The 22,360-nt window shown below is 39.8% G+C and overlaps 1 protein-coding gene across 2 annotated transcripts in view; it reads left to right on the forward strand.

Annotated features, from left to right (window-relative positions):
• PACRG (parkin coregulated) overlaps positions 1-22,360 on the forward strand; it is a 234,919-nt gene that overhangs the window by 87,417 nt on the left and 125,142 nt on the right. For both annotated transcript variants that reach the window (XM_083496651.1, XM_083496650.1), the window contains exon 3: positions 19,252-19,423. In XM_083496651.1, coding sequence (XP_083352777.1) covers positions 19,252-19,423 — 172 coding nt within the window. The remainder of the gene's footprint in view (positions 1-19,251; positions 19,424-22,360) is intronic.

Raw genomic sequence — 22,360 nt, forward strand, 5'->3', positions numbered from 1 at the left:
TATGTTTAGACTAAGCTTGTAAGGTGACTTGATGATATACCATAATAGTACTATAAAATAAGTCATTACAGCGATAAATGATATGCAATGTAAATAAGAACTTAAATGACTCAAAGATGACGAGTGCTGTTGGAGGCGAGTCAAATGGGTGTGGAACTTCATCCTTTTTTCTTTCTTACCTTTACTATCTTTTCATTTTCATGAGAGAATATGTAAGTTCCATCATATTATTTATGTACACTTCATTTGTATTTTATGAATAACAGAAAGGAGGCATGAAAGCCAAAGTATTCGTGGATGGGATAATTTTTAATGTGGGAAGAGAAGGACATTTACACAAAACTATGAACCCATTTATAATGCAGCTGTATTTTAGATTCTCAATTTATTGGAAAGTGATCAAGTTTTATCGCCAGTTGTCTTGTTTACTAGTTGACATTGTAGTTTCTTATTTACAAACACAACAGAAACACAAGCCTCTCTCCATATAAAGTGGTGTTATATTGTACTCACAAACATAATAACTTGGCATATAAAATTTTACAGTAAGGCACACAGAATTAGCCTGGAACATATAACTCATGTAGCACGTATTTGGTTTTTATTCACAGCTGTCATGCAAGAAAATACTTTTTTCCTGTTGGTCAAAGACCAAAAGCATTGTGGAGTTCTTAAATATTTGCATATTTGGTTTACATTGCAGAATGTTTAGGGAGAAATATCAACTAATTCAGAAATCAGTGTACCAAAAGATAAGTTTCCTTCCTTATATCTTACTGCATTCTAATACATCACCCAGCAGTACCTTCTTTGAAAAGTCTTCTGTGCATCAGTGTATCATTACCTGCACTGCATTCTTTATATGAAAAGGTTTGGTTTATATAAAAATCTCCTATAATTATCTTCACACACTTCTAAAATTAGTAAAACCTGCAAAGGCAGTTTAATTGCAGAGGACAGAATATTTCATATGAAAATATGCTTGAAGTTCAAGAACAACATGAAGACCCAAAAAAATACTTTGACTTTTAGAGTTTTAAAATGGTTACATAAAATCAACTATATAATTACAGCCACTAGAGCTGTTAGGGTTTAGAGATGCACTTGAGATTTTTTTCAGCAGCTGATGGTTAAAAGAACTTCAGTTAGTATTGATTTGTTTAATGCATTTTGTGGATTTGGTTTTCTGCATGTATGTTTTATTGTTGTAAAATGCTTTGTTATACTTTTCACATACAGGAAAAGGATGTAAGTTTTTTGAAAAACAAATTAAGACATTAATAGCCTGCCTGGAGCTGTAAGGTTACATGATTGACAACATGCCTGCTTTCTCTTCCTGCTGTTGTTACACCAGTGAATGTCAATCGCTCACGTTAAACAGGATAATAGTAATGGCAATGCTGTCTGTTCTTAAATCTTAATGCAGATTTTTAAGCTACTCTGAGCAGCTCTTAAATGTGGATAAATCTAGGCTAAGGGAATGGTATTATGAGGTGACAAAAGTTTGGAAAACATTGGCATTTATATAGTGTAAGAACATAGCAGTGAAATGCAGTATTACGGTAGTTAGAGACCCTTTTAATCAGGAAAGGGCTTTATATTTGGATGTGTTGCTTTATAAATGACCAAGGAAGTATCTTGGGATCCAAGAGTACAGAACCTGTTCTACAGCAGTCAGAGTTTTGCCACTGAAATCAGTGGCAAATCAGTGGCCAAAGTGCAGTATTAGTTAGCATATTAAATCAAATATAGGTGCTGGATTTTAGACTTGGCGATAATATCTTTTGGAAATGATTGAAGTGAAGAGGCAATCCAAATGCAACATTTCTCTTTGTGAAAGTTAATCTATCATTGTTGGCCTGAAAATAAGGTTATTTGGGTACAAACATTTTAAAAAGAAAAACTTATCGCTTTAATTACAATATTTTCAAAACATCGAAGGCCCCCCTTTTTTTGGTTAAAACTCATTCCCTTTACATTGTTCATATCTCTATCATATTAACCTTTCACAGTATGCTGCCATATCTGCCTCTGATGTCAACTTTGGCTTTGGTCGTATATGGCCTTACCTGGTAGCAAGCCCCACTGAATTCAATGGGACTGACTTCTTAGACGTGCAGAGGACCGGACTGCTAATACCATGTTCTGTGGATCTGTTGCAACAGGTGACATGCCCTGTGCAATTCCTAACCTTTCATTTGCTGGCATGGGAAGTCTTAGGGAAATGACAGTGATTGCATACTTTCTGACAAAAAGACTGGAGATCGACAATTGCTTTTTCAGAGTGTTGAAAGCAGAATTATAGGGGCAATGTGTCCTGTGATATACACACTAATTTCATTTGTCAAAGCTACCAGCTTTGCTCAAACAATCTTTGTAGGCTTTTTGAAGTACTTCAAAAACTTGCATATCCTGTAAACAAAGACATATGTGAAGTGTGTATACACACCAGTGGTGCTTCAATGTTTGCTTGAAAGCTGTTGTAACTGTGCCAGTCAGTTTCAGCAGCCTTCAGGAACATGTGATATTTATCTGGTCTCAGGTGCCTGTTCTGGTTATGGGAAGGGGGTCACAGAACAGTGCAGCTATGTGATTAATTAATATATTTGTCACACTTTAGTTATCATAACTTATAGAAGTTGAAAGGAACTACATTTCCACACAAATTGATGTAATAAAAATTTTAAATGAAAAGCAGCTTTCTTTGGAACGGTGTAAAATGGATTGGAAGCTTGCGGGGAGATGGTCTGACAGTGGCATCGCAAGGTGGGGGCGGAGGGCGGTGCGCCCTGGGTTCCACGTCTGGGAGGGTGACAAGAAGGCACCCTGTGGGGTGCCTACCCTGCCGCCCTGGCCCGGGCGCGGTGGCGCAAGCAGCCGCAAGCAGAGGATCCCGCCACTGTCCGTACAGCTCTTGGGCGGTGCCGGTGGCAAACTGCTATGTACAACGCATGCACGGTGTTGTACACATGCACTGTGCGTAGCAATGTTGCACATGCACTGTACATAGTGGTTTGCCACCGGCGCCGCTGGAGCACCATATGGACAGCAATAGGATCACTCCTCCCCAGCTTGCCGTAAGTGGCTCTTGTTTTGCCGCTTTACAGCGAGTCAGGGAGAGGCAGATGGGAGCCATGGCTCCCCCTCCCTCCCTCCCTGGCTTGCTGTAAAGCGGCAAAGCAGGAGCCGCTTACGACGAGCCGGGGGCACCCCTCCCAGCCTCCCTCCCTCCCTCCCTCCCTGGCTTGCTGTAAGCGGCTCCCGCTTTCCCGCTTTACAGCAAGCCAGGGAGGGAGGGAGGAGGATGGATGGGAGCCGTGACTCCCAAGAGGACAAGCTGTGCAGCTTTGCCAGCACCCCAACAAAGCGGCATAGCTCCCCCCTTCCCCCAACGACTTGGGGTACTTGGGAGTTGTGGCGTGGGGGCGCAGAGGCATAGGAAGGGGGAGCGGACATTCAGTGCCCGCCCATGACTCCCAAGCCTACCCCGAGCTGTTGATGTGGGGGGAATGGTGACAAAAAAAAAAATTCCGCACCGGGTACCACCTGGGCTTGCTACGCCTCTGGGTGCAGATATTTACGTTTGCAAGATTCAACTGGACCACTGTGGCGGTGACGGGAAATTGGGGTGGAGCAGAAAACAAACAGCTGACAAGGAAAGGATTAAGCTTTAAGCACCATATTTCTAGCTTCACCACACACACACACACACACACACACACACACAAGATTACTGCACATATTCGATACAAAAACACAACTATAAATTCTAGGTACAGTGGTACCTCGGGTTACATACACTTCAGGTTACATACGCTTCAGGTTACAGACTCCGCTAATCCAGAAATATTACCTCGGGTTAAGAACTTTGCTTCAGGATAAGAACAGAAATTGTGCTCTGGCGGCGCAGCGGCAGCAGGAGGCCCCATTAGCTAAAGTGGTGCTTCAGGTTAAGAACAGTTTCAGGTTAAGAACGGAGCTCCGGAATGAATTAAGTACTTAACCCGAGGTACCACTGTATATACCTCTCTTTATGGTCTTGTAATACGTGTTTTACATGCCAGCAAGTTCTCATACCACACAGTGGATCTTATAAAGTCAGAACTCATGAACTATATATGGTTCTATGTCTCATCATTAGTCTTTTATTTATAGGATATTCTGGTTGATCTTATAAAATGTGATTGAAGTTTATGCCATAAGAATATGTAAGATTATAACATATTGCAAGACTTGTGATTTTTCATTTCCACAGATTCTGTGGAAAAAATATCTAAATATGCATAGGATAACTTACACTTTGTGATCTATACCTTTGGAGTCCTTTTAATAAAAGGGGAATTCACATTAAATAAATTCACAAACAGGTGTCATCAAAGGCAAGGTGATCTATCACATTAAAGGATTAATCCCAAGGAAGTTCCCTAATCCGGCTCTTTCAATTTAGTCTTAAAATATAAAAATGCAACCCATCCACTGAACAGGGTATTGGTACATATAGACAGGTGTCTGGTTTTATCAGAAATATACAGCAAAGGCAGCACTTGCAGACAATCTGGCCCTTTGAGATTTTTCTTTATTTTGCAAAACTTACCTTCTCTGAAAAGGAATACTTATGTGATCAGAAGTATCTCATCCTTTTGATATACAGTGGTAGAAAACACAATTTGTGACATGCCAATTTAATTCAGCTCTCATAACAACTTGTAAGAGATAAGGAGGTTGTCAGAAAGATACCATTGGATGTTCAGGGACTGCTTTTGAAGTTTCTCTGAACTGACAGCTAATAAGAAGCTCTCTTTGATAAGTTATTTTTGAATGTACATACATTCTACTGTTATGTTTGATTTTCATCTAGAAGATGTTTTAACTATGTGCTTTGTTTGGTGTCTCTAATGTAAAATCAGCTACCTAGCTGAAACTTTGTTAATTTCCTTACATATTTTTCCTAGTGGGATTTTTGTTTAAAATACACCATGTAGAAGAAGAACTCCACATTAAAAGTGATATAGTGGAGCAGCATTGAAAGTGTTTTGTTTGATAGCAATGTATATTTTCTCTAAATATATTAAATTGTAGGTATACAACATAAGATGCATCAAATATTTGGTTTTACAGTCAATCAAAAAGTGTTAATTTTGCCTGCAAATCAACTTCATGAAAGATTTTTGCTTAACATAAAATGCAGAGACTCATTGATGATGAATTCATTGTGGATAAGAGGACTGGGCATTGCAAAGAGCAGGAGGAATAAGATCTTGCAGTCGCTGATGTGGAGTAAATTTAGGACCAGATGGTTCTGTCCTGCTTCTTTGTACAGTGTTTTAAAAGTTATTGTGTGTAGTTTTCAAAGGTTTTTTTTCTGTGTCAAGTGAACAACTTTAGCATTCTTTTCTCCTATGTGGTAAAACTAATATGCTGAGAAAGCTAAAACAATTCTATGATTCTATGAACTTTTCTTATCTGCATAACCCTGAAGGTGCTAGGGTATCTTTACACCCATTTAAAGCAATGGGGGAGAGGAAGGAGACTTCATTTTGGTGTGAACTGATTTGGACCAAGAGTTCCACAAGAAGTGCCTACAACTTGCTTTTTAAATTAGCAATTTAAAAAGTAGTAACAACAAAGCTGTCTCTTAAGGGCATATATAGCATTTTACATTGAAAGCCAAGTAAAAAAGCAAGCTTTGTTAAAGGATAGGTGCATTTTGTGCCTAGAATGTAGTATGCAATTTTGAACACAGAGATAGAATTTCTGTAATTATTCTGGCTGCACTACATATACACTCACAGAATTACAGATAATTTTGCCAGGGTACAAATAAGCAGGAAGCCAGGAGATAATGGCATAGGACTGTGGAGAAAGGCTGATGGAAAGGGACAGCAGTGAAACACTATCCGATGAAAACTTACTAAAGATGCATTTGGTTTCAGAGGGTGATATCCAGGGCCTTTTTTCAGCAGGACTTCTGTGGAACTCAGTTCCAGCATCTCTCAGGTGGGTGCCATTGCCATTCTAAAAGAACAAGGGAGGTGTTCATTTCCGCCACCTCTTTTTCTAGAAAAAATGGCACTGCTGATATCCAACATTAAGGCAATTCAGAGTAGATTCAGATCATTAGACTTAAGGCAATTAAGTCTGTTGTTGTTGTTGTTGTTGTTTGTTTAGTCGTTTAGTCGTGTCCGACTCTTCGTGACCCCATGGACCAGAGCATGCCAGGCACTCCTGTCTTCCACTGCCTCCTGCAGTTTGGTCAGACTCATGTTTGTAGCTTAAAGAACACTGTCCATCCATCTTGTCCTCTGTTGTCCCCTTCTTCTTGTGCCCTCAATCTTTCCCAACATCAGGGTCTTTTCCAGGGAGTCTTCTCTTCTCATGAGATGGCCAAAGTATTGAAGCCTCAGCTTCAGGATCTGTCCTTCCAGTGAGCACTCAGGGCTGATTTCCTTAAGAATGGATACATTTGATCTTCTTGCAGTCCATGGGACTCTTGAGAGTTAAGTCTACTCAGAGTGATACATGGATTTCACACAGAATGTTTCACATGCTTTTCTTTTCTGAACCATATGGGTAAAAACAAAGGGCATTTTCCAACACTGCAGTTTTTAGATATGTCTAAGGTTTTTAATTGTAGATCTCAAAATACAAGCAGGTTTTTGAAAACATTTATGTCTTGCAGGTTTACTCAGCAGAGAGTGACTGTTAGCTGCAGCACCTTGTTTGTTTGTTCTTCTGCCAAAAAGAAGGGAGAAGGAAATACTTGTAGTGTGTGTGTGGTGGGGGGGGAGTCATTCTGCTCATGCAGTGACTTATTTGGAATGCAGCCCTTATAATCTAAAAGACACGATGCAAAGGGAAAAACAGGGGAGGAGGAGTGAGAAAAAACAAAGTCATACACTGATTCTTCTTGTAATGACCAGCTGGGATGGAAATAGTTCAAGTAGCCTGATGGAATGGCTACTGCTGGATGACTGATGAATGAGAAGAAGAGATATAGGCAGGTGCTTTTACACTCAGACATAAACCTACGTTTGCTACTATATTATTTTTGAAGTTGCAATTTGGCTACAAAAGGTATTTGATAAACAGGAATGGAGGCAAATTAGTCAAGGGTTAGGAAAAAAGGGAATAGAAGAGTGCAGCAATCTCTTACAGATCAGCTTATAAAGCTGTTGATCCTCTGGTGTATTGAAAACCTTGGCTCGATCTAGACACATCAAAGTGTTTCAGTTTAAAGCGTTGTAAATTTAAACAGGGAAAACAGCTAGAGAAAAACAGAACTCCACATTACCATCTGGTGGCATAATGTTATATTGCACACACAACGCATATAAATTGTTTTTTCTTTACCAGTCTAGCTGAGTCCCTGGTGTAAGTAGCTCCACACTCAGAGGAGGCGGCGGCGTACTGTTGGGTGCTTTCAGCTGTGTAGCATGGAGGAGTGTGCCTGTAACCTTTCTGCTCTGACTTCTACACAAAGAGGGAATGGATCTGAGTGATGCCTCTGAAACACAAAAGCAGCCTTTAATCAAGAGCCTAAGTGCTGTGTGGAGTTCATGCAAGGGCAGAGGATGCAAACACTCCTGTATATAACATGCATTTTTGTAGCTACCAAACATTTTTGAGTGTAGCATAGTGGATGGAGTCCTTGCTTGAAAGTAGAACAGGGAGACGTGGGCTTATTGTTACAACGAAGGGTATGATTTTTAACTATTTCCTTCATATTTCTGTAAACAACTGGTGATTTCGTTACATCTCTCAGAATGTAATAGAGACAAAGAGAAGTAATAATTTCAGTTTCTTTAAACTTAATTTGAAACAAGAAACATTGCATTGATTTTACTAGCATAAAAATAGGTCATTAGACCTTCAAGCTGTCCAGCTGCACAGAGTGTCATAGATAAGCAGTGAACTGAACACTGAGAATCCATATCCAGAACTCCACAGTTTTGACTGTCTCTCAGACAGCACACCATTTCACACAGCTGCTTTTATTTCAGAAGGTTTATATAGCTTACAATTATTTTTAAGCATTTCTGCCGTATACGGTGTACTGTCAACAGAATTATCTGTGAAGCGTGTATACATATAGTCATCAAAATAGTAACATGATATCTGCTATCTGAGGCATTATGTTTGTGTTTGGAGCCCAATGATTCAAAAGATTCTTCTGTAATGAATTATTCCACATATAGTCGAGAGAGAGAGAGAGAGAGAGAGAGAGAGAGAGAACGAAAGTTTGGGTAAAGTTTATACTGAACTTTGTGACAAGTTATATTTACTATCAACATGATGTCTCCAAAAGAGACAGTAAAGGTCATATCATTGTAATGGCATGTGTGCCTCTGAAGAAAAAAGGCATGTCATCATATGTCACACCTGCCTTAAGTTTATAACATAGAATCTTAGTCTCAAAAGCCAATATAACAGGTGTGTGACATATCTTTCATTTCCCTGACACCCCTGGGAGGTGACACACAAAACTGAATCCTGCACCAATAGAATATCCTTTTTAAAAAACAAATGAAATGTGAGAAAGAGGCTGCATCAATCCAGGGTCTATACGTGAACTGAAATTTCACGTATCCCTTCACCCCATCAACTACCTCCCCTAGTTCATGAAGTGTTTGCAATCTCTCACTCATTTCTATTCTTCTCTTTATTCTGTCTTCATGATGAAAACAAAACAATGCAGAATATTTGCTAGTTGCCTATTTACTAGCCATGCCAGCTTTTCACAAATTTGCAGTTTCCCCTAGAGACTTTTTTTAAGTGTGGGAGGAAACCCAAACCCACCCATAAATACATCCTTAGAAATAGTTGGGCTGACCTGGAATAGCCCAGTGTGTTCTGTACATGATATGCTTTTTTTACTACAGAAGGGCTGGTTCCAGAGAGTGTTAGAATTAAGCTAGATCCTGCCCAACAGCACCATCACTCTGCACTGAGAATTCAGCAAGTTGAAAAGATTCTTAGTTTGCATGCCCTCTGCAAAAAGAAAGATTACTCAGGTATAGAAAGTTGTGTACAATACGTGTTTCATTGTAGGAAGTGGGGCCTCAGAGCAACTGTACCCCTATTAATAAACCATTTGCTGTTTTTAAAAAGTCTGCTCTTGACTAGGTTTTGGGCTGAAATACTTGCTGTAGCTTCAGAATTATATATGGCACCATTTCCTTGGAAAGTGAAGGCACCACTTTAAAATTATGGCCTTGCCCCCACCCCCGGTGCGCCAGTTATTTCACAAAGATATACAGTGGTACCTTGGGTTACAAACGCTTCAGGTTACAGACTTCGCTAACCCAGAAATAGTACCTCAGGTTAAGAACTTTGCTTCAGGATGAGAACAGAAATCGCGCAGCGGCAGGCCCCATTACCTAAGTGGTACCTCAGGTTAAGAACAGTTTTAGGTTAAGAACGGACCTCCAGAACAAATTAAGCTCTTAACCTGAGGTACTATTGTACTGAATTGATTCCACTATTGTCCACTCTTTACTTTGAAATTGAAATACTTTAAATACTTTATTGTCACTTGTACAACTTGTATACAGTGAGATTACATGAGCACCCCCCACTCAGCTCTCTTAGTATCTCTTTGATGTCCTCTAAGAAACAAGACAATAGGGCAGATGCATTTTTGTGAGAATTACTAGCACAGAAATATGTGGCTAGTGAATAATATTGGCACAGTTGTTTTATTTTGGACTGCGATTGTGATTACTTCTTGGTCTTGCTGCTTTCCCCCCCTACTAAATTATTGGGAAATGTGATAAAATACAATGATTCAAATGTTTTCCTTGATAATCACTTTCTCCCTGCAGCCTCCAATGCTGCAATTAACAATTTAAAGTAACTGTATTAGTTCTTGTTCATGTGGGGATGATCACTTTTTCCTCCAGGTCAGAGTACACGTTGTATGTTTCTTACTGAAGTCACTGCTTTTCTTATTTAAAGTAAAATGTATCTAATGTGAGTTAAGATTTCTTGTCCAATGCCAAAAACAATAAAATGTTGCATTATGACCAACAGTAATCATATCCCAGTTCAATGGTCATGCTGTATACATCTGTATGTGTAAATGGTGAGAGCTCAGAATTGCACCCTTATGACACCTGACCAATGCATATTTGATGTTTGTAGCACCAGCTGTTTGTAGTGGGTGTTTGTAGCAGAAGGCTACCAGTACACATGCCAACACGTATGGAATCCAAACATGCAGTGTATACCCTTTATTTTCCAGGAATTTAGATGGTATGTACAAAGATTCTATGCGTAGGTTACTATGCCGGCATTTTGGAGGCTGGGTGTAGCAAGGGATGAGCCCATAACTTACAATCATGATTTACCTCACACATATGTACAGGTGCATGTAAGTTTATGTTTGCATTCTTGCTATCCTCCAGTTATAGTTATTGCCCACGCCAGCTTGCTATGTTTAATTTTAGTTCTGGAATGGTTTTCAGTTTTCCCGTTTGGTATCTAAAACATTTCCCAGCGATAGTTCCAAAACCAACACATTAACAAAGCTATAATTAATAATGTTGGAAATAAATAATAATTTCTTATCGTTCTTTCTTCACATTTTTAATAGTAATCAGTGTTTATTGTGCAAAGAAAATGTGACTAATTGAGCAAGGTGGGAGGTGACATCAGTTCAAAATGCTTAAAATAAGCTGAATAGCAAGAAAACCCAAATTGCACAAAAGCTTCAAGCACCCAGGGAATTCAAAAAAGTTTCAGGTTCCACAGTAGTCTTTGCAGATCAAAGGTTACTTAACTCGTGCCCATTTTACATACTAGCTTGATTAATGCTTGATCTACTGCAAGGCTATCACTATTTATTTGTACAGTACTATGAATATTTTACAAGGAGGGACAAATTGACTGCCTGCCTGCCTAGCAGTATATTAAATACCCTCCCTTTTGCATAGAATCCAGTTGAAGTTTTGTCTTGGCAAAGCAGCAATGGAAAAGAGAATCAGTTCCTTCTCTCTCCCCCCCCCCCCCTTTGTAACTTTCTTTGTATCTCATAGCAAAAACCTCACTCAGAGGTAAGTCCCACTAAATTAAATCAGACTTACTTCCAGGTAGGTGTGCATAAGATTGGAAGGGAAATCTCTGTACAGCCCACCATAATGACCCCAGAAAAAAATGTTGTTTCTTTCTTCCCTGCCCACTACTGGAAATCTTGCATATAAAAGCAAAGGACAGAGTTTCTTTATATACATTTATGGGTGGGAGGCTGAGAATAAAAAAAAGTGGAGAGTACCAGCTCACCTTGGTTCATGATAGGAGCCTCTGATTTAGCTGGAAGAGCTGCAGAAGGATAAAAGACACCGTATTTTTCTGTGTAAGATGCCCCCATGTATAAGATGACCTATTTGTTTTTAACCCAAAATTAATAAATCAGTACTGTATTCTAAACATCAAACAGAACAACTTTCAGCTTTTTTTGGGGGGGGTCACCCAAAGTTAGGTTTGCCATATTTAAAGGGGCCTGGGCCGCCCGCACCAGAGTCCAAGCCTGAACCCAAGCCCAGGCTGCCTGCACCAGTGCCAAAGCCTGGCCCCCCAAAGCTGGAGCCCGAACCTGAGCCCAGGTCTCCTGAGCCTGAGCCCAAGGCTGCCCAAGCCCAAACCCCTGTGCATTCACAATCTATTTATAAGACAACCCCCAATTTTTGACTAATGATTTTTAGCAAAAAACATGGTCTTATACATGGAAAAATACGGTAACTGGAGAATGATAAATGGTACATGATTAAGATTGGAGAGCAGTGCACGTATGTGTATGTGAGCTGTTCTACACATGAAAAATGGTAGTAGATTTCTGAATGTGGTTTTTTACACATTCCAAGCTCTTTACATGTACTAACACATCAGGGGAGAAGACGGTATAAACCCTTTCTTTCTAATATGCTAATTTATTATCTTCAGTTTGTTACCTTTTGTTTTTAGGGTAAGAATTCATAGGATCATAAAACTGTACAGCTGGAAGTGACCCTGATGATCATCTAATGCAATCCCCTGCAATGCAGGAATCTCAACTAAAACATCCATGTCAGATGGCTTCCAACCTCTGCTTAAAAACCTCCAATGAAGGAAATGCTATTAAAAAGTCATGTATTTAGAGCACCAAACTCACAGCCATGTTTCAGTGGGATTTAAGTGCATAACTGAGTGAATGATTGCAGTTAAAGATAATGAGCTCTGATTATTCTTTACATAGAAGATATACTGTTAACAGAAATAGATTATAATTCTTCTAGTCTTTGACCTAGTTTGGAAAGCAAAAGTATAATTTTGTTTCTGCTTCCTTGATGGAGGAGATACTAAGATGAATTTTCATTTGTGATATTTTCCAGATATTTGAAATATTTCAAATTATTAGAAACATTAAGCTATGGATTCCATAAGTCAATGTTGCATTTTAAACACAGGATTGAATCTATACCTTCTTTGCTAAAAATAAAATAAAATAAAATAAAATAAAATAAAATAAAATAAAATACAGTGTTCATTTCCAGAAAGAACTCTTGATGTGCCTTAAAAGTCAAATATTGACAAGACTCTTTATTTTGAGTTCTTGTACCCTGCTGGTCAGCCCAAAAGTCTCCGAGAGGGGCTTACATACAATCAAAACAAGAAGGCATGGGAAAAAACATGATGCGCAAAGGAAAAGGGACAGGGAGGGAAGAGGAATATAAAAATCAAAACTCTGGCTCCAATTTCTAAACAGTTGTTCCTAAAATGACCAGCTGGCACAGTTCAGTGGCAGGAGATGCCCAACGGCACTGGGCCTCCAGCAAAGCTGATAAAATGAGCCCTGCTTCCTATCTCTCCCACTGAGGCAGACCTCTTCCCCTTGCAGCTCCCTTTGACCTTCCTCTCTCCCTGCACTGGGAGCCTTTGCTGGGTTTCATTCCCCTCCATGGATGGAAGCAGCCCACCTCTGGTTCCAACTCATACAATTTAATATACTACTTAAATTGAGATTGAGCCCATGTACAACCTGTTCAGCCCCATAATTGGGCTGGATTCCTTACTAGTTGAATGGAGAGAAATACAGCTATACGTATTTAAAACGACAGGCAGATGGGCTTTGTAAGCAATAAACTAACATGTAAAAGCTACAACATTTGAAATAGCTTCTAATTTATTTGCTCTGTAGTTGATGTTAAAACAAGTTTTAGCCCTGGAGGGATGGAAGGGGGAAGAGAAATTAAATAGTACAGTAGTTTACTACTTTAAATCAATCTAAGAAGGCTATCTGAATTAATACACAGCTCCAGGCAATAGGATATTTTTGTCTGATTTGTACATCTGTGTTTTCACCATCCAACCATGACACTGTGTGGAATAGGACTGCTGCGTCTGCTGGCAGCAAGTTGGGTGGAGGAATAATCCTTGGTTCATTTAGTGTTCTACTTTATTCAAATGTATATACTTTGAAAATTCCCCATTAGCTCCTATTAAAGTGCTGGTAGAAGGGGAAAATCTGATTTACCACTACCTAGGTCACAATTCTATTGTAGAATAAATGACAGCTTTTAAGACTATAATGTAAATGTTCACTGTTTACTCAGATATACTCCAAAACAATGTTTCCTTGTCAGGAAGGGCTAGGGAGGAGCATGTCACAGAATACTTGATATTCTGTAAACAGGACATTAAATCATTTAGCCTATGATCCTGAAGCTGTTAGCTTGAAAAATCTCACAACCTAGAATAGTGGGGAATTCATGGAATACTGACACCATCCCACAAAACTGAAGAATAATTACATATAGAGGCCACAGGAAGATTTGATGCAACACACATCTACTACCAATATTTTCACACTTGGAAATAAACTACAAGAAATATTAAAATCAGTACAAATCTAGAGGGAAATAGAGTTATAACTGAACACAAGTATGTTTTGATAAAGAAACTTTGGTGGAGTAACTTGCTTTCTCTTTTTAATAATGAAGCGGGCAAAGTAAGACCTTTAGGCACTTTATAACATTTTTCTCCAAATTTGCAAACTAGAAAGCATACAATAGTTAATTTATTTTGTTTTACTACATTTATCCCACCCATCATGGTAGCATATACTTGGTTCCAGGCACTGACCTGATCTAGACCTGCTTCTGTAGGATGGTGGCTGATTCCTACTGGTCAGGGTGGAATGCGAGGGAGCAGTTTCATTGAGTTTTTGCTAGGCCAGTTGCAGGCTGCACAGCCGAGGGGCAATGCACAGCTGGCAATGGCTCATCTCCCCCAAAGCCCCATTTAGGGGCCTGTTCTATCATGGTGGAGCCCCACTCTTCAGTAGTGCTCCTCTTCACTAGCAGAAAGGTCCATGTTTCATCTTACCACCACCCTGCCCCCAGCCATCAACATTATGGGTGTAGGATTGATGTCCAACTCAAATAACAATACAGATCTTAAGGTTCCATAAGAAGGCTATTACCATATTTTTCGCCCTATAGGACGCACCGTCCCATAAGGCGCACCTAGTTTTTATGGGGGGAAATCACCGGCTCCTGCTGCTTGCGGAGAGGTGCACGAAGCCTGGACGCGATGAGGTCAGCGCGCGCAGGCTTCAGCATGCAGGCAACTCTCCGCAAGCGGCGGGAGCCCAGCGACGGGCTCCCGCTGCTTGCGGAGAGGTCCGCGAAGCCTGGAGGGGGGAAAGTGTGTCCTATAGGGCGAAAAATATGGTTATTTTCTTTACAATAACCAGGAAATAGCTGGCTGCTTATCAGTCAGTTCTCTTCCTCTTCTTGCTGGTGGTAGTGTGCTCTCTTCAGGGGTATCTGTCAGCTTGTTTTTCTTACACTTTGTAGGTGAAAATCAGGAAGCTTGTAAGATTTAAAATATGGTTTTTAAATAAATTTAAGTAGCAAGCTACACTGATTAATGGAATGATCTCATCTCCAAAGTTTGCTTATTGTATGGCTTGGTTTGCTGCTGAGTCACTTGCTCCTTCATCTCAAATATGTGAGGCTTTAACTAACCTTTCTCTTGGGAGGCCATACATTGCCTGGGGTTAAACTTGGAAAAATATTCTATGTAGAGTTCCATTAAGTCAAGGCTCCAAAGAGGACCCCTTCAGCACTGAATTCTGGGCCTGAAGTTCTGATCTCTGTGCATGAATCTGGGGGAGACAAAGCAGCATGTCATGAGCTTTTATTCCCCCCCTGGAAGATTACAAACGCATCTGTATATCTATATGAGTAGTCTGATTTCTCTCCGCCCACGGAGTCCAGACTTTCTGTTTTGTACTTGGTGTTGGGTGAGCATTGGATCACAATTTCATTGGGCTGGTTGGTATTGTGGACTCAAATGATTGGCCTATTAATGGTTTGTTCTGAGATTTGCAGCTGGGGGTGAGTGGCTGGCAGTTCCAGAATCTGCCTTCAGAATCTGACAGCCAAGAAGGATTTCAGGTCCTCATCTGCCGCAAAGTATGTTATTTGTAGACCTCCATTGACCGTGGCCCTTTTCTGTTGTTGCTTAAAAAGAGTCTGCATGTCTCTCTCTTTCATGTAAACCATGCTCTATGGCTCGCTTTTAAGGGATTCATCAGGGGATCTTTAGGGAGATACTGAAAAAGAAATGGAAACCAGCAGAAAAGAGTGACACTTTTTCCTACTGTGAATTCTCACTCTAAAGAAATAGGCAATGAGATATATAATGTGCATTAGCATTCACATATGAGTAGAGGAAAATACAAGTCATGCATTTCGATATCATCACATTAGGATCTCTGCCAAGAGAGCAAGGTAATTTTATAAATAATTGCTTAGAGTATATACACCTCTATAACATCTTTATACACCCAGTGACCATGCCTTTGTGGTCCCGAGCTGCATCTTTCTCTCTGGATATTTCTAGGTACTATGACATATCTATATATACCCTTTGATTCTAGCACAAAATGGGCTTGCATTCTCTTTTCTGGTATTTACTGAGTAGAAATATTTGTTGTTATTGTTTTAAAAAGTTGAGGTGCTAAGGGGTAATAATACAATTTCTCCTATGATACCAATATAAAAAGCCAAGTTCGATGTGGCATTTGCATCCTAGAGCAATTCCCATGTGTGCACTCATGTAAAAACAAATGGGTCATTCATGCAATTGGATTGGAGACAGTTCCATCAATGACAAATAGCCAAGAAACTATCTATCAGGAAGGTGCATGAATGACTCATTCTAGTGATATGTATGTACTTGGAAGAATGACCCTGGAAGCTACCCTGAGGATACAAAATGTTGTACTGAAGTTCACTTTATAATAAATATTAAAATTTACACTTATAAAAAATCACAACAAATGAAATTTACACAAATTATTCTATAGCTATTCAGCTAAATCAGAGGCTCCTGTGTCTGCTGCTACCTCTGTCTTGTGGGTGGTTGGTGCTATTTTGGCCACAGCTCCAGAAGCACAGGAAAACTTAATTTGGAAATAAATGATGGTCAGAAAATTCAGAGAAAGGGCAATTGCTGATCTTCTGCTTACTGCTTGGCTTTGTGGTTTATACATTTGTTATATGCATAGTTTGTAGTAACTTTTGTTCTCTTTATGAGAGGGTGTATCTACAGACAGCTGTTAGCAGTGTCTCAGCAGACACGGTTAAGTGCAGCCAAGGATTTTTTTAGTTTTAATTCAAAATAGTTTTTGTGGGAAGAACTGAAAAATGTAGAAGCCTGTTGTGGGTGTTAACAAAAAATCCTATTTATCTTGGCATGTTTGCTTAATAGACACTTTTCAAAGCTAAATAATAAACACAAACGTAAAAGGTTTCACACTGTGGAATTTAATGCTAAAATATTTCTGGATTCCATGTTGTGGGAGGACATTAAACACTGCGAGATAAAGAACAGTTGGCTTCACACCCGCCCAGCAGATTCTTCAAGAAATCCCATATCATTTAAACCGTTACCAAAGTGGTACCAGTTGCTAGTCACAACAAACGTTGGGGACAGCTGTATCTTGGAAACACAACTCTCAAAGAGGTTTTGCAAATCTAATCCAAGATTGGCCATTTCTCATGAAAAAGCAAGCTAGTTTAATGTGGGTCAAACCAGGAGAATTATTGACCAACTATGGCTGCAGTCCTATAGTCAGCTGAAGAGCCCTTAGAATGTAGCTGCCATTCAGCTGGATGAGATGAGCTCTGCTTCTGAAATGGCACAAACATCCTTGGAGGTGTCTCCAGTACCACCATGGAAAGCTTGAAGCATAGAAGTACCATTCATAGTTTTCTGTTGCACGGGGGACAGAGGTATGCTAGCAGTATGCACTCAGTATAAAAAAAAACCCCACCTTGTCACATTTTGGTTTCCTTTCCTCAGCTGTGCCATGATGCTTTGTAATCATGATTTAACTCTGTATAATTTTAGTTTTTATTACTTTATTTTATTTTATTTATACACCACCTTTATCTTCCAAGGATCTCAAGGTGGCATACATGGTTCTCCTCTTCCCCATTTCATCCTCACATCTGCAACCTTGTGAGGTAGGTTAGGCTAAGAGATGGTGACTGACTCAAGGTCACCCAGTGAGCTTCACAGATGAGTTGGGATTCGACTCCTGCTCTCCCAAGTCTTAGTCTAACACTCTAACCAGAGCCAGTGTGGTGTAGTGGTTAAGAGTGTTAGACTCGTAATCTGGGGAACCGGGTTCGCGTCTCTGCTCCTCCACATGCAGCTACTGGGTGACCTTGGGCCAGTCACACTTCTCTGAAGTCTCTCAGCCCCACTCACCTCACAGAGTGTTTGTTGTGGGGGAGGAAGGGAAAGGAGAATGTTAGCCGCTTTGAGACTCCTTCGGGTAGTGATAAAGCGGGATATCAAATCCAAACCATTACTCCACACTGGCTCTTTCCTCCCAATTTTTCTTCATCTTAGTGTAAAATTATAAAAGCTTTAATTAATAAAAACATTTATGACCACTCCAACCCTTATTTCCTTGACACCCTCCCAAAGGGCCAAGAACTCTATCAACCTTGTAGCTGAGGTAATTTCCCTCCCATTGGTGTCATTGGGTGGGTGGGTTTTGATACAGGGGAAATAAAAACGGGGAAAGCTATCCCATTTCTTATTCTTGCCACATTGAGCCAACAGGCTTAAGAAATGGTAGTAGCTCTGCCAAGGAGTCTCCCCCCCCCCTTACTTCCATGGGATTACTCTGTGTATTAATGAAAACAATAGACAATAATTTGAATTTGATAATAGTTCTGAAGCAATATAGTCTGTTGTAATGAAATAAAGCCAAATTAAACTTGACTTCAAAGTTGTGTTTGATGGACTTGGTTCTCTCACATTGAAACTATTAATCTAGAGGGAGCATTCTTAGATGTCAGCATTATTAAAAATGTGTTCTGCAAGATGCTGGGAAAAATGGAAGAATGCAGGGGTGTTTTTTTTTTCTTCAATGAATGACTTATCTCATAATTTAAATGTCAACTTCAATAAAATACATAGTTTATTCTCAATATTTGCATTTATCCTTTCCAAATGAAGGATTGGCATTGGTCTAGACATTATATCCAATTTCATGTTGCAGAATGTTGCACAGAAAATTTATCCTGACCACAGTTGCTGAATGCACAATCCTAATCATGTCTATGCAGAAATAAGTCCTATTGAAGTCATTAGGGCTTGCTCCTATGTAAATGGGGTTAAGATTCCAGCCTAAACCTGTATTATTATTCTAATCATTATGTTTTCAGCTCATTTCTTTATCTGATAACTTCCCAGAGGAGATACGAGATCAAAAATTCAGATGTGTACTTTAAGAGTTACCAAAGTAAGCATCTAAATGTCTCTGGTTGAATCTTCTGTTGTTGTGGGCATATCATGAATATTCTTATAGTTATAACTAATTTGGCCTTTCAGTTGTGTCAGACTTGCATTTGATGAATCAGTTACCTGTTAGACTCAACCTTATTCTTCGTTAGAAGGATACCTCCATACTGATTCAGAGCCTTTTTCTCTGGATCAATCATATCAAATAATATTCAGAAATAATAATGTAAAAAAAAACACAAATTTCTAAACATCATTGCTTTTGTTCTACTGGGCAGGAACTAAGGAATCCGTCATTCTGCAAACATTACACTTGGCATCTTGCCCTATTCTAGTGGACACTAAATTTTGTATTGCTCAATAAAACTGTGTCATGAGTCCTTTGGTTCACCTGGACATAATGTAGGCTTAATTTAGATTTCTGTTTTTCCCCACTGTGTGCACTTCCAGGTGGAGATAGAGAAGCTGGACTATCATCACTATCTGCCACTGTTTTTCGATGGTCTGTGTGAAATGCAATTTCCCTATGAGTTTTTTGCTCGGCAAGGCATCCATGACATGCTGGAGCATGGAGGGAACAAGATCCTTCCTGTCATTCCTCAGCTCATTATCCCAATAAAAAGTAAGTGTGCATATGGAGGAAAGCTAACATTGAAGTTATATATTCAAGCTTTTTGACAAGTTACTAATTAAGCAATAAAGCATGACAGGCTTTCAAGTGGATGATGGCAAATCTGAGTCAATTGTGAGATAGAAGACCAGAAGCCTTTTGCCTTCAATCACACATTTGGTACCTGAATCCCAGAAAATTGTGCTGTCTGAATTCCCTGACTCTAATGCTGCTCTTAGTAAATAATAAATTAAATTACCAGATTGCCCTTTTTCTTCTAGTCCCCATCCAGCCATCTTATGAAAAGCACTCAGAAAAGAAAGGTGAAAAAGTACCCCAAAAAAGTTTTTAATGGCTTTATCTTCATTTTCTTTGCTATTTTTAAGCACATTAGTCATCTTTATTCCTAACGTCATGTCTTTTCACATCAGCATGATAATGGCCTTGGTTTGGCTGTATATATTAAACAGATATGTATGAGACTTGGTTCTCTTATGGTTCATCTTCGCATCACCAGTGCAAAGATGGTATTCCAGTGTGGTGTAGTGGTTAATCTGGTGAATCTGGTGAACCCAGTTCGCATCCCTGCTCCTCCACATGCAACTGCTGGGTGACCTTGGGCTAGCGTGGTGTAGTGGTTAAGAGTGGTGGACTCGTAATCTGATGAACCGGGTTCGCTTCCCCGCTCTTCCACATGTAGCTGCTGGGTGACCTTGGGCTAGTCACACTTCTCTGAAGTCTCTCAGCCTCACTCACCTCACAGAGTGTTTGTTGTGGGGGAGGAAGGGAAAAGAGAATGTTAGCCGCTTTGAGACTCCTTAGGGTAGTGATAAAATGGGATATAAAATCCAAACTCTTCTCCTTCTCCTTCTCCTTCTCCTTCTCCTTCTCCTTCTTCTTCTCCTCCTTCTACACCTTCCTTCCTTCCTTCCTTCCTTCCTTCCTTCCTTCCTCTCTCTCTTAAAGGTGGACTGCAGTTCAGCACTTCCTGGGTTAATTAACCATAGTTTCCAATTACACATGAACCCTGAAACTATACTTATTAGGATCAGAAGTAACCGTGGTTTAAGATCCTGGCTTGTTCCAATCCTAGTAATCATAGTTTTCCAGTTCAGATCTAATGGGGAATGAGAGTTAATTAAACCAAGAAGTGTAAGTGTTAAGATGAGAACTCAATGAGAACAGTAGGGTATGTATGGTGTGGCAGAGCTCTCCACACTGCTGCTTACATGATGGTGATGAGATCAGGGTAGTGTTTGTACACTACTGCAAGCATAAGATTGGCAGAAGCAGTTGCATTGGTGCATCTGTGTGGTGCTGACCTCGCTGCTCTACCTTGAAATGCTACTACCTTGAAATATTTGTGAACTTTGTCCAATATGCATTTTTATCTCATCCAAATAATCTGCTGACATAGGATTACTAGGTAAGTCTCCTTTGGAAATCTCTCAAATATCCCTCTCTTTCAGCTCCCTATATCCACAGATAATAACAATTTCCAGAGTGCTTGTCAAATGTACAAATGTTGCAAAACATTCTTCTGCTGTCAGTTGAAGACCATCTGAATATTTTCATCTTTCTCCCCCTCACCCCATTTTGCTCTTCTTGTACCAAGGCAGAATGCAGGGAGACTCCCATCTTCTTCCACCTCACAAATAGGGAACAATAATTGGGTCGCCCCCCCCACCAAGGGCAGCCTGAGAAAAAAACCGATAGAACGAAAGAGCTTCACCCCTTCTGAGCAAGTATCTGAACCAGCCTCCAGTAGCTTTAAAGCAGCTGATTCCCATTGGAAGGTTTTTTGAGTGAGGGTGGTTGAGAGTATAGTTATGGAATGAAGATAAACAACAAAGGATTAATTCAGCTCTTGCAGTTAAAACTTGATAAGACAATTGAAACTACACCCAAATGTGTTTTAGGCTTCATGTAATCAGCTCACATTGTTTCACATTTTGTAAGACTCCACTGCCTTTCTGGCCTTTCAAAATGCCTTGTAAAAGTATTTTTAGAACACATGAAAACAGCTCAAGAACAGGGAAGAAATTCAGGGGATGGCCTGCAGGGACTGATATATCAAGAAAGGTTAAAATATATAGATTACAGAGTGCAAATGTTAACAGTTTGTAAATGTACTGTCTAGGGAGGTGGATATTTTACTTTATCTTAACTGTTTAAATCAAGACAAGATGCCTTTCTAACAGAATCTAGATTGATCTGGGAATTTCTTGAAATCCAGCTCTCTCTGCCTTTGAGCTTTTCCAGATAAAAGTTGTTTCACACAGGAAGGACCAGCAGAAGCTACTTTGCGGCTCTAAGTGCCAAAAAAAGTTGCTCCCTTCATGGTTCCTTTATCCTACCCACCCCCCTTTTGAAGTCCTTTTGCACTGCCTCCATTCAGCTAAATGAAGCCAAGTGTTCATGTTTGTATAAACAAAGATATTGTACTGTAATAGATAGACACTTCGGTCCATTCATTTGTGTGGTGAAAGGCAAAAGGACCTGCAACAGAGAAACCTTGGGTGGTGAAGGGTAGCAACATGCAATTGCTTCCACATGTCAGATCTGTTACCCCTGGACTGTACAATGTGTATATATTGGGATTCTGTTCCCTACTGAGGGATTTACAGAAACCTCGAATTATACTGCCCATATAACCTAATGGTTTGGACAATCCCTGCATACTTTAAATTCACAGTTGCCATATGTTCCTGGGTGTCCTAATATCTTTCCTTCACAATGTACTTCTCTTGTAGGAGTATTGCATTTCCTCAATGACGCTGGTCTGTGACCGTATTAATAAATTCATTCATTCATTTCCTCAATACTCACATCGTATTTTTCCTAGCTAGTGTGTCCTAAGATTGAGCTCATTAGTTTCATGTGGAAAGTGGTTGCATGCTAGAACTATTAAATGGGTGCCCATGACATGGGTGCCATGTTGAGTGACCA

The sequence above is a fragment of the Podarcis liolepis genome, assembly GCF_965112155.1.
Source record: "Podarcis liolepis genome assembly, chromosome: 3".
NCBI lineage: Eukaryota > Metazoa > Chordata > Lepidosauria > Squamata > Lacertidae > Podarcis > Podarcis liolepis.